Source organism: Physeter macrocephalus, chromosome 16 (genome assembly GCF_002837175.3).
Source record: "Physeter macrocephalus isolate SW-GA chromosome 16, ASM283717v5, whole genome shotgun sequence".
NCBI classification, from domain to species: Eukaryota; Metazoa; Chordata; class Mammalia; order Artiodactyla; family Physeteridae; genus Physeter; species Physeter macrocephalus.
In genome coordinates, this window is record NC_041229.1 from 18,559,573 (window position 1) to 18,570,938 (window position 11,366).

The 11,366-nt window shown below is 47.2% G+C and overlaps 2 protein-coding genes across 2 annotated transcripts in view; both read right to left on the reverse strand.

Annotated features, from left to right (window-relative positions):
- Positions 1–2,015: 2,015 nt before the first annotated feature.
- LOC102986356 (tetratricopeptide repeat protein 12) overlaps positions 2,016–11,366 on the reverse strand; it is a 57,573-nt gene continuing 48,222 nt past the window's right edge. The window contains exons 19-23 of the mRNA XM_024131247.2: positions 6,371–6,472; positions 5,347–5,446; positions 4,264–4,489; positions 3,019–3,234; positions 2,016–2,420 (exon numbers count right to left, since the gene is read on the reverse strand). Coding sequence (XP_023987015.2) covers positions 3,159–3,234; positions 4,264–4,489; positions 5,347–5,446; positions 6,371–6,472 — 504 coding nt within the window. The 3' untranslated portion in view covers positions 2,016–2,420; positions 3,019–3,158. The remainder of the gene's footprint in view (positions 2,421–3,018; positions 3,235–4,263; positions 4,490–5,346; positions 5,447–6,370; positions 6,473–11,366) is intronic.
- Positions 6,487–11,366, reverse strand: part of LOC112066900 (tetratricopeptide repeat protein 12) — an 11,173-nt gene continuing 6,293 nt past the window's right edge. The window contains exon 6 of the mRNA XM_055091500.1: positions 6,487–8,889. Within this exon, the coding sequence (XP_054947475.1) occupies positions 8,842–8,889 (48 nt within the window). The 3' untranslated portion in view covers positions 6,487–8,841. The remainder of the gene's footprint in view (positions 8,890–11,366) is intronic.

The window sequence follows — 11,366 nt, forward strand, 5'->3', positions numbered from 1 at the left end:
GCTGCGGTGATCTCTGCTCAGAGCCCCACCCTGCCCAGGCCTGGGGCTTTCAGACCTCCCTGCCTCCGAGGGAGTATAAGAAGGCAGGTCGGCAGCCCGAGTCTTGAGGGATTCTCGTGTTTGCCGTCAGGCATAGGAGGGAGAGAAGAGCAAACATAAGTGCCACACAGCTGCTTGCCTGCCTTGAGATGAGTACCTAGGAGGATGAGCAGATTGGTGAGGGTGGAAGGCGGCAGATAATGTGATCACGGTAATTTCAGGCTTCAAAATAATAGTCACTCTTAAGGAAATGCCTTCTCTTTTCCAGTCACCTGTGCCAGGCACTGCATGTATGTTGTATCCAAACCCAAGAACTCTGTAAGTAGGGACCACTCCTCCCATGTGACAGAGAGGAAACTGAGGTTTGGAGAAACTAGATAATTTTCCTTCAAACCACGTTGAGTCAGTGGAGGTATGTTTTTAATGTCGAAGGTGTTAAAATCCAGGCTGGGGTCAAATTCTGACTCCCTAACCTACCTGCTAGGTGATCCTGGGTAAGAAGTACTTACTGTCTTCTCATTTTAGTTTCTTTACCCACAAAGTGGAGCCAATGCCCACCTCACGGGGTCTTCGTGAGGCTTATATGGGATGGATCTTCGGGCACTTGTTACAGTGCCTGGTGCAGAGCAGGCTGGCCGGTCGCCGCCCAGGAGGACCAAGAGCCTCTCGCCTTGGGAAAGGGAGTGACTTGTAAATGTTTTCCTCACCTCCAAATACTCTCTCCGCTTACTGGGCCCTCTGAAGAGCCTGTATTTTCAAGGCATTTAGAAAATGAGAACTTTTGCTGAAAAAAGTCATGTAGGAGTAAACGTCACCTGGCCTCAGGATACTTCAGGTGGCACTCTCTTCCTTCGGGTCTCCAAGCCAGGAAGGTCTTGTCCTAACAGATCCTCAGGAAAGTGCCTACAACAGCATGTCCTACCCTTTCCTGTCATTTCCTCCCAGTATCTAACCTCAATCCTGCCTTGCTGCCCTGTAGAAGAGCCGGTGTCACCTAATCTAGGACAGGTGTTCACCATCCGTGACCTGACACCTCTGCTGTGGCTTCAGGATGGTTATTAAGTTCCATCTCGGTCACATCTCTTTAGGATGGACAATCCCACTCTGCCCGTGGAACCAACAGACTGCCTTCTCGGAATAAGCCACGATCCTGAGGGTGGTTAGGGGGTGGTTAGGAGGTGCCAGGGGCTCCAGTCACAAGGGGAGGAGCCCCTTCTTCAACACGTAGGTAGCTTCTTCCAGGCTGCCTGGGAGCCCTGTATGGTAGCATGTGTTAGAGGTGACGAGGCTAGGGCGGGTTGGCTCCGCAGTGAGACGGAGACACCCGTGTGTAAAACATCTCTCTCCACCTGCGAGAGGAGGGCGCTCCTCAGGTGCGGCCAGACCCTCCTCCAAAGCAGAGGGATGGCTGCTCTTGGCAGGCTCTCCGAGGCAAAGATAATAATATAATTTGACTTTCCCCACTCTTTGGGGAAGAGATTACACGTATAATAGCCATTTTCATGAGCCGGGGAGGAGGAGTGCAGCCAAAGACAGGGAGTAGGAGGGGTCTGAACTTCAAATCGGAGGAGACAAGCCTGCTGGTTACGTACACAGGCAGGCTTTTCCATTTTTAAAGCTCCACTGAATTCTCTCCGAAACCAGCAAATTTTGCAGCCTCTAATTTTCTTCTCTATTTAGCACCAAGCCATCTCCCTCTGCAATCCAGTAGCCTCTTGAAGTGTGTTTGTTTGCATGATGGGACCGAGCGGGCAAGTCCCAGCCTCTCTAATGTGGCCTGTCACTTGCCTGCCACCCAGGGACAGTAGGGCACCAACACAGAGTACTCCAGTGAGCCTGATCCCAGAGTGAGACTCTCAGGGCTACTGATTTCCTTCCAGCCCCCCAAAGTGACAATTCTCTCTCTTGGTTTCCAAGGGCTATCTCACTTGCGAAGACCCATTTGTTTGGGTGTGTTGAAAAACATCTCTCAGGAGGAGGATTTCCTTTCTTACATGGTCCAAAAACATCCAGTTCTGATTCCTTAAAGGACGTGTGCTTACCTTTTCCCAGCCCCCTTAAATTTAACTCAGATGACATCAAAGTCAACCCCCTCAATCTCAAGATGGAGCCTAGAAATCTCTTATATTTGTGTAGCATTTTGCAGTTCCTCGTGGCTTTACCTCCAAAACTTCATTTAATCTTCACAGTAATGTTGGAGATAGGTTGGACAGGTATTACTCTAGCTTTTCCAAAAGCAGCAACCAAAGCTCAGAGAGGTTGAGTGTCTTGCCCAAAGTCACACAGCTGCCAGGTAGCAGGGTAAATAGGACCACAGGCCTTTGGAACTTTGGTCTGGGACACTTGGCATTCACTCTACCGTGCAGGTCCCGCCTCCTACCCTAAAACAGTCAAGTGATGGTACTGAGAAGTGGAAGAGTGGTGGCACTTATTGGACTTTTTGCTTAGGGACTTGGGGTCCAAAGGTGACCCTGTCAGTTTCAGAGTGGACTGAGGGCCACTGTAAGGGAGCAGTGCCTTTTGGGGATGGGGTGGAAGAGCAAGGTGGGTTAGAGAAATAGATTATGTCTGTATTTGTGAGAGTTCAGGACAGAAACAGATCCCCCCCTGCTCTGGCACTGGAAGCAGAAGACAATTTAATGGAAGGGGATGTCACAACATCCGTGCATGGGGCGGAGGAAGGAAGCGGGTGGTGCTTCCAGGACTGAGTCCCCTGGACCTTACAGAACTCCCTGCTGGGGACCCACACCCACCACTCAACCCACTGAGAATTCAAGACCGTGCGCCACAGCCAGGCCTGCGGAGGCTCACCATGCAGACGCCGCTGCAGCTGTGTCTTGGCACTTTAGAGCTGGAAAACAGGCCAAAATGCCACTCCTGAAAAACCTGATGCTTCTAGCGTGTTGCCAGCAGAAAATAGCAAGAGGGGCAGGTGGGGTGTTAGGCGGAACCTAGTTCCTATCTAGAAACGCTGCTTACCAGAGAGTCTGGGAAAGTCTCGTGACCAGTGAAACCAACAGGCGGGCACTCTGAAGATCAGTATTCAGGTCTGGAGTGGATATTCAGAAAGTCTTTATTGGCACAGGAACAAGCCAGAGCTCACGCGGACGCCACGCCTCTCAAGAATTGTCCATGTACTTCATGGTAGAGTTGAGAATCTCCATCCCGTGAAGCTCTCTCAGTAGAGCAGCAAACCTGTCATAATCAGAACACAAACTCCAGGACATAAATGCCAGGGTGCAGACACCTGGCCCCCAGAGGCATCCCCCCTCAGGCAGAAGCCGGCTGGGAAGGCAGGACAGGGCAGCTGCTGTTGCCCTGGGTGGCCCTAAAGATCAAAGTGGGGAGACCCTCAGGAGGCCCACAGAACACGGCGACACTCGCCGTGTGAGTGGCAGATGTGACAGGCACCTGCGGGACCTGCTCTCGGGAGCTCCCCAGCAGGTTGCCACAGCGAGCCCATCCTAGCTGATGTGCTTTGCTTTCTGTAGAAGAAAGATTTTCCCCTTTCCTTCCATTTGAACAATCAGACAGAACTCGAAAAGACCGTAGACGTCATCCAGGCCCACCCTCTCATTCTCCAGAGGAGGGGTGGGAGGGGGAGGCTGTGCGAGAAGGAAGCAGGCAGGCCAGAGGCCCTCCCCACCACGGAAGGCACCCCCTCCTGTGCCAGGGCACCACGCTCAGCCACAGGTGGGCACCTTCCAGGAACGTGAGGACCAGGCGTGCCAGCGCCTCAGATCGGGGCAGAGCGGGGCGGAAGCCTGGGCTGAGAGAGGCAGGATACCCAGGTCAAGCGCAGGCTCCTGTCCAAGCTTTTTGGGTGGTCTTAATCATGCTGCTCCACTCCCCAACCTCGTCTGTTTTCTCCAGCGCAAGAATTTACCCTACAGGACATTCTCCCATACGCTTAGGTCCCAAGCAAAAAAAAAAAAAAAAAAATGAAGCGGGGGAGGTCTGTTTCTGGAAAAGCAGCGGAGAGAGAAAGGAGACAGAGAGAAGGGGAGATGGTGTGAGAGGGAGGGGGAGGAGGGGTAGAAAGAGGAGAGGCTGGAGGAGACTGCAGGAACGGAACAGAGAGAAGACGACGGCCGCAGGTGCCCAGGAAGATCCCTGGCCCATAACCGTGTTCCCTCTCCGGCTGCAGCCTGAGCTCTCCCCAGTGCCCTGGGGGTGGGGGGCATCCTCCAGAGAAGCAGCTGGGCTCCCTGCTGCGCCGTGCACCTGGGCTCGGCCGTGCACAGCTTCCCCAGGGCGATGCCCGCGTTCAGCTGCACGGCCGTCCTCTGAGCATCGCCGCCCGCGAGCTTCAGCAAGACCGGCACGATGTCCGTGGTCAGCAGGGACGAGGCCATGTGTGGCACCTCCATGCAGTTCCCCAGGCAGAGGGTGGCGTTGCCCACCAGAATCTCATCGTCCGAGCCCAGCAGCTGCATCAGGACACCGAGCTCTACAGGGTGGAGAACAACCAGGAGGCTGGCAGTGGAACATGGGGGACACAGGGAGGGGGCAGTGGATGGACATGCCACCTACTCGGCAAATCCCTACCGAGTGCTCTGAAGCTCTCTGGCTCCTGGCTGTGTCTCCGAGGGACCTCAGGAGCCCAGGGCAGAGCCTGGCAGGACTCAGTTGTCCCGGGAATGCAGGCTATGCCTCAGACAGGTCCATTCTCTCTACATCCCAGATCCGAACCTCTCAGCTCCACCCGACAGCCCCCGCCTGAGTGGGAGGCCATGGGCTGGCACCCTGTACCTGCGGGGCCGGGAACAGGTTCCACAGGAAAGGTTCCTGCTCCCCACTCAGTGGGGACCCCCTCAGTTCACGCCTGTGCGGCCCAGGGGAGGTGGGAAGGAGAGCGTTAGCAGGACCCCTGCCCCGCATGACAGGGCAGTGACTAGACTAAAGCCAGGCTCAGCCTCTCCCATTCTCCTTGGTCACTAAGGTGTTTCCCCTGGGAAGGAAGAGGACCCGTGTTAGGTCAGTCTAAGCAGAATGCTTTACAAACAATCTCAATTTACTTGGAGTGCGGAGGTAGCTCCCAGCTTTGATTCTGTTATCTTTGAGCTGTTTCCCAGCTGAGTCTTCCAGCAAGGATGTGGTACCTGTGCGCGGCCGAATGCTAATTAAGAGCTTCCAGAGCTGGAGGTGAGGTGACGTCATCTTCATACACCCTGCCTGAGTCCGGGGAGGGGGTGACGCATCATCCTCAGTCTTTCCTCCCTCCTCACCGGCAGTTCCCTTTGCAGCTTCAGGGCTTGATTAACCTCTGGGTTAATGTGGGCTCCACTTAAAGAAACTGTCACTTACTTTTATCCAGTCTTATCAGCTCTTCTCGCGCTTCGTGATAACTATTAGTGCAGATGGCGAGTATCTTTACCGCATAACGTGACGCAGTCTGGCCTCCTGCCTAGATTTCAGGGTGAAATTAGGAAAAGAAAACCAATGCCATGGTTGTTCTCGGCCAGAAACGACAGCGAGCAGCTGTGATTGTGCTCGTGGCTTCCTAGACTTCTGAGACAGAGCTCTGCTGACAATAGCGTGTGCTTCCTGGCGAGTGGGCCTGGTCCCTGCTGGGATGCAGTGTCACTCACATCCTCCCTAACATGGCCCTCACCCCCGCTATGAATGTAGGCCTGTCACGTACACCTGAGTGATTACCTGTGGAAGGCTTAGGAGTGAGTGGCTGAGAACAGAATGGTGTTGTCGACTGGCAGATGTACCAGAAAGCACCACCGGAACATGGGGGAGTGAACCTCACTGGGCACATGCATCGCTGGCGGGACCCAGAGATGCAAGCTAGTAACTCACCTCCCACTTCAGGAGAATCTAGTTAACTCTTGTTCTAACTCACATAGATTCACTGCACTCCTATGGCGGGGGAAATCTGAACATCCTTTTAAAAGCCACACAGTTACTCTGCAGCCTACATAGCTCATAAAGGGAGTTATCTCCAACCTTCTCCAGGTAACTGGATAAAGTGTCATGAGCAGGAAACCATGAACAAAACCAGGACCTGAGAAACCTTGTTGAAGCCACTCAGACCATCTTTTTCGAGGACAGGGGCCATACATTTTTAAAGTAAGGCTTAAGTGGTAAGCAGTTTTTACGGATGTCTCTAATGAACAATTATTTGTTCAACAATCTTACATTGATGGTCAGAGCAGAGTCTGGGTGGACAGTCGGAAGGGAATCTCCATTCGAGAAGGTTAGAAGCTAGCAGGGGGGAAACAGAAGAACCTTAACTGAACAAAGCCCTCCTTAATTCTGTTCCCCAAATAAAATATGACACTCCCGGAAATTCAGGAGGTTGTAACCAATGAAGTTATTTTACCTTCAGGAATTTAATCATTTTCTTCACCACTCCTGCTCTGAGGGCCTCCTCAACAATTTTCAGAGAGGAAGCAAGGGTGCGGCTAAGAACGCCAGCAGCTCTCTGAGTGAAGCAGAAAGAAAGGCTGATTAAACCTTCCTAAGTGGGGAGGGGCAAGAAAGGGGTAGGGGGTTAAGGCTACAGACTACTACGTATACAATAAATAAGCTACAAGGATATATTGTACAGCATAGGGAATATAGCCAATATTTTATCATAACTATAAATGGAGCATAACCTTTAAAAATTGTGAATCACTGTGTTGTACATCTGAAACATATAATATTGTACACCCACTATACCTCAATAGAAATTTTTTTCTTAAAATGCTGATGACCTTTTAAAGTCAACAAGTAGTTTGGTGAGGCAAAAACAATCATTAGTATTAGATGCAAAATAATACCTTGACTTTAAAAAGACAATGGCCAAGGAATTGATAGCAAGTCAAGTACTGTTCTCTATAATAAAGCTGTTGGGTAGGCAATTCTAAGGGCTGCCAACATTGCCCCCGGGTGCACAGAGGCCCAGCTTATTCCAGCTTCACACAGGACCAGCGTTCAACCCTTGGCAAGAAAGTCCTGCCCTGTATCACCCATGGGGCTCTGATACCAACAGGGCCCTTATTAGATGGTGGACTTCCTGGATGGATCCTCTGGGACTTTTAGCTTGTCCTTTATCTTTTCTAAATCTTTGTCTTTTTATTCTATTTTCTGGGAGACGTCATTGATTTTATTTTCCAGTTCTGATTAAAAAAAAATAGTTCTGTTACTATTTTATGGCCATAACACTATCTTGAATCTTTCTGAAGATACAAGTGATAGTTATTAATTTTTTCTTCTGTTTTCTACTTCATCTCTATTTTTTGAGAGTCAAATTTTCTGCTTACCTTGCTTTGTCTATTTATTTGTATGGCTTTCCTGATATGCCTGGTGAGATTTACCCTTAGCTCTCCAGTCACATTTATGAAAAAAGCAGTATGTTTGGGTAACGCTATGTTTATGGGAAGTTTATCCACTGACAGGTGGAGAGGTGGCACTCTCAAATACTAGAAAGCAAAAATTTTTTCTCTGGTCTTTCAATTCCTTTAGGAAAAAAAGGCTCATTTTATGCCTGAGGAATAGATGCCTGGCTGCCAAACGCAGTCCCCCCATCTCTTACTTCTGTCCTCTGCTGTACCTGGCGGTTTGAATTCTCGATCTTCTCCATGGAACTGCAAGACAGACCTGCTACCTCCCAGCTGGGCTCCCCTCATCTGTCCTCTACACGAAGGCTTCTTTAGCCCTGCCTCATTAATTACCAGCCTGGCAGCTGTTCTCCATCTTCCAGAAACTAGCTAAAATAACTTACCCTTTGGCGACCTCTTGCCTGTTCACTTTGTCAGTGTGGGTTTCTGCCTTTTTTCCCCCCTAATGTCTTTAGTCTCATTTTAATGAAGTCTCCAGAGCAAGAATGGACAAGCTTGTGTATTATCATATTACCTATCTTGTTTCCCTAATCTGCTTCCTACAGGGGCTAGGATGTGACTACAGTTGACAGTACAGCTCTATTTTCAGGCCCAAGGCAGTAGAGAGAGCACCGTATTAAAGGACCGGGTTCCCTGCTAAGGCTACTGCCCTGCTCAACAAGCTGGTCAGCACCCACCTAGCTGTGGCCAAGCAGAGTCCTGGGGACATCTGGCCCAGAGTCCTTGAAGGGCCAGTGTGGAACTAGTGCAGGCCCAGCTTTACACCCACCAGCCAGAAAATCCCAAGTACCCAAGAACAGTGGTGCTTACCACTTTTGGGGTCGTGTATCAGTTTTGAGGATCTGATGAAAGCTGTGGTGCTCTCCAGTCCCAAGAAAATGCACATACACTCAGAATTTTCTATACAATTGCTGGGGGTTCCAGGGAACCTGAAGACCTACCACATCTTCCTGGAGCCCAGGTTAAACAGCTTTGCCCTGTAAGTCGGGATTGACTTCAGGGAAGCTGTGGGCTTGCTGGCCACAAACAGGATATGCTGGATCTACTTGGAAGGTTTTTACAACCCTGGAACCAGTCCCCTGGCTATGATCCTTTTTTTTTAAAAAAAAAATTTTTTTAATACAGCAGGTTCTCATTAGTTATCTATTTTATATATATTAGTGTATATACGTCAATCCCAATTTCCCAATTCAGCCCACCACCATCCCTCCTTCACGTCCCCCCCTTGGTGTCCATACATTTGTTCTCTACATCTGTGTCTCAATTTCTGCCTTGCAAACCAGTTCACCTGTACCATTTTTCTAGGTTCCACATATATGCGTTAATATACAATATTTGTTTTTCTCTTTCTGACTTACTTCACTCTGTATGACAGTCTCTAGATCCATCCACGTCTCTACAAATGACCCAATTTCGTCCCTTTTTACGGCTGAGTAATATTCCATTGTAGATATGTACCACATCTCCTTTATCCATTCGTCTGTCGATGGGCATTTAGGTTGCTTCCGTGACCTGACTATTGTAAATAGTGCTGCAATGAACATTGGGGTGCATGTGTCTTTTTGAATTTCTATTTTTAGTTTTTTAAGGAACCTCCATACTGTTCTCCATAGTGGCTGTATCGATTTACATTCCCACCAACAGTGCAAGAGGGTTCCCTTCTCTCCACAACCTCTCCAGCATTTGTTGTTTGTAGATTTTCTGATAATGCCCATTCTAACCAGTGTGAGGTGATGCCTCATTGTAGTTTTGACTTGCATTTTTCTAATAATTAGTGATGTTGAGCAGCTTTTCATGTGCCTCTTGGCCATCTGTATGTCTTCTTTGGAGAGATGTCTATTTAGGTCTTCTGCCAATTTGTTGATTGGGTTGTTTGTTTTTCTAGTATTGAGCTGCATGAGCTGTTGATATATTTTTTGAGATTAATCCTTTGTCCGTTTGCAAATATTTTCTCCCATTCTGAGGGCCGTCTTTCCGTTTTGTTTATAGTTTCCTTTGATGTGCAAAAGCTTTTATTAGGTCCTATTAGGTCCCATTTGTTTATTTTTATTTCCATTACTATAGGAGGTGGGTCAAAAAAGATCTTGCTGTGATTTAGGTCAAAGAGTGTTCTTCCTATGTTTTCCTCTAAGAGTTTTATAGTGTCTGGTCTTACATTTAGGTCTTTAATCCATTTTGAGTTTATTTTTGTATAGGGTGTTAGGGAGTGTTCTAATTTCCTTCTTTTACATGTAGCTGTCCAGTTTTCCCAGCACCACTAATTGAAGAGACTGTCTTTTTTCCACTGTATATTCTTGCCTCCTTTGTCATAAATTAGGTGACCATAGGTACATGGGTTTATCTCTGGACTTTCTATCCTGTTCCATTGATCTATATTTCTGTTTCTGTACCGGTACCATATTGTCTTGACTACTGTAGCTCTGTAGTATAATCTGAAGTCAGGGAGTCTGATTCCTCCAGCTCCGTTTTTTTCCCTCAAGACTGCTTTGGCTATTCGAGGTCTTTTGTGTCTCCATACAAATTTTGAGATTTTTTGTTCTAGTTCTATAAAAAATGCCACTGGGAATTTGATAGGGATTGCATTGAATCTGTAGATTGCTTTGGGTAGTATAGTCATTTTCAAAATATTGAGTCTTCCAATCCAAGAACATGGCATATCCCTCCATCTGTTTGTGTTATCTTTGATTTATTTCATCAGTGTCTTATAGTGTTCTGAGTACAGGTCTTTTACCTCCTTAGGTAGGTTTATTGCTAGGTATTTTATTCTTTTTGTTGCAATGGTGAATGGGATTGTTTCCTTAATTTCTCTTTCTGATCTTTCATTGTTAGTGTATAGGAATGCAAGAGATTTCTGTGCATTAATTTTGATTCCTGCAACTTTACTAAATTCATTGATTAGCTCTAGTACTTTCCTGGTGGCATCTTTAGGATTCTTTATGTATTGTATCATGTCATCTGCAAACAGTGACAGTTTTTCTTCTTGTTTTCCAATTTGTATTCCTTTTATTTCTTTTTCTTCTCATTGCCGTGGCTAGGACTTCCAAAACTATGCTGAATAATAGTGGTGAGAGTGGACATCCTTGTCTTCTTCCTGATCTTAGAGGAAATGCTTTCACTTTTTCACCATTGAGAATGATGTTTGCTGTGGGTTTGTCATATATGGCCTTTATTATGTTGAGGTAGGTTCCCTCTATGCCCACTTTCTGGAGAGTTTTTATCATAAATGGGTGTTGAATTTTGTCAAAAGCTTTTTCTGCATCTACTGAGATGATCATATGGTTTTTATTCTTCAGTTTGTTAATATGGTGTATCACCATTGATTGATTTGCGTATACTGAAGAATCCTTGCATCCCTGGGATAAATCCCTCTTGATCATGGTATATGATCCTTTTAATGTGTTGTTGGATTCTGTTTGCCAGCAGCTTGTTGAGGATTTTTGCACCTATATTCAGCAGTGATATTGGTCTGTAATTTTTTTTCGTAGTATCTCTGTCTGGTTTTTTTTTCTCTGTCTGGTTTTGGTTTCAGGGTGATGGTGGCCTCGTAGAATGAGTTTGGGAGTGTTCCTTCCTCTGCAATTTTTTGGAAGAGTTTGAGAAGGATGGGTGTTAGCTCTTCTCTAAATATTTGATAGAATTCACCTGTGAAGCCATCTGGTCCTGGACTTTTGTTTGTTGGAAGATTTCTAATCACAGTTTCAATTTCATTACTTGTGATTGGTCTGTTCATATTTTCTATTTCTTCCTGGTTCAGTCTTGGAAGGTTATACCTTTCTAAGAATTTGTCTGTTTCTTCCAGGTTGTCCATTTTATTGGCATAGAGTTGCCTGTAGTAGTCTAGGATGCTTTGTATTTCTGCAGTGTCTGCTGTAACTTCTCCTTTTTTCATTTCTAATTTTATTGATTTGAGTCCTCTCCCTCTTTTTCTTGATGAGTCTGGCTAAAGGTTTATCAATTTTGTTTATCTCCTCAAAGAACCAGCTTTTAGTTTTA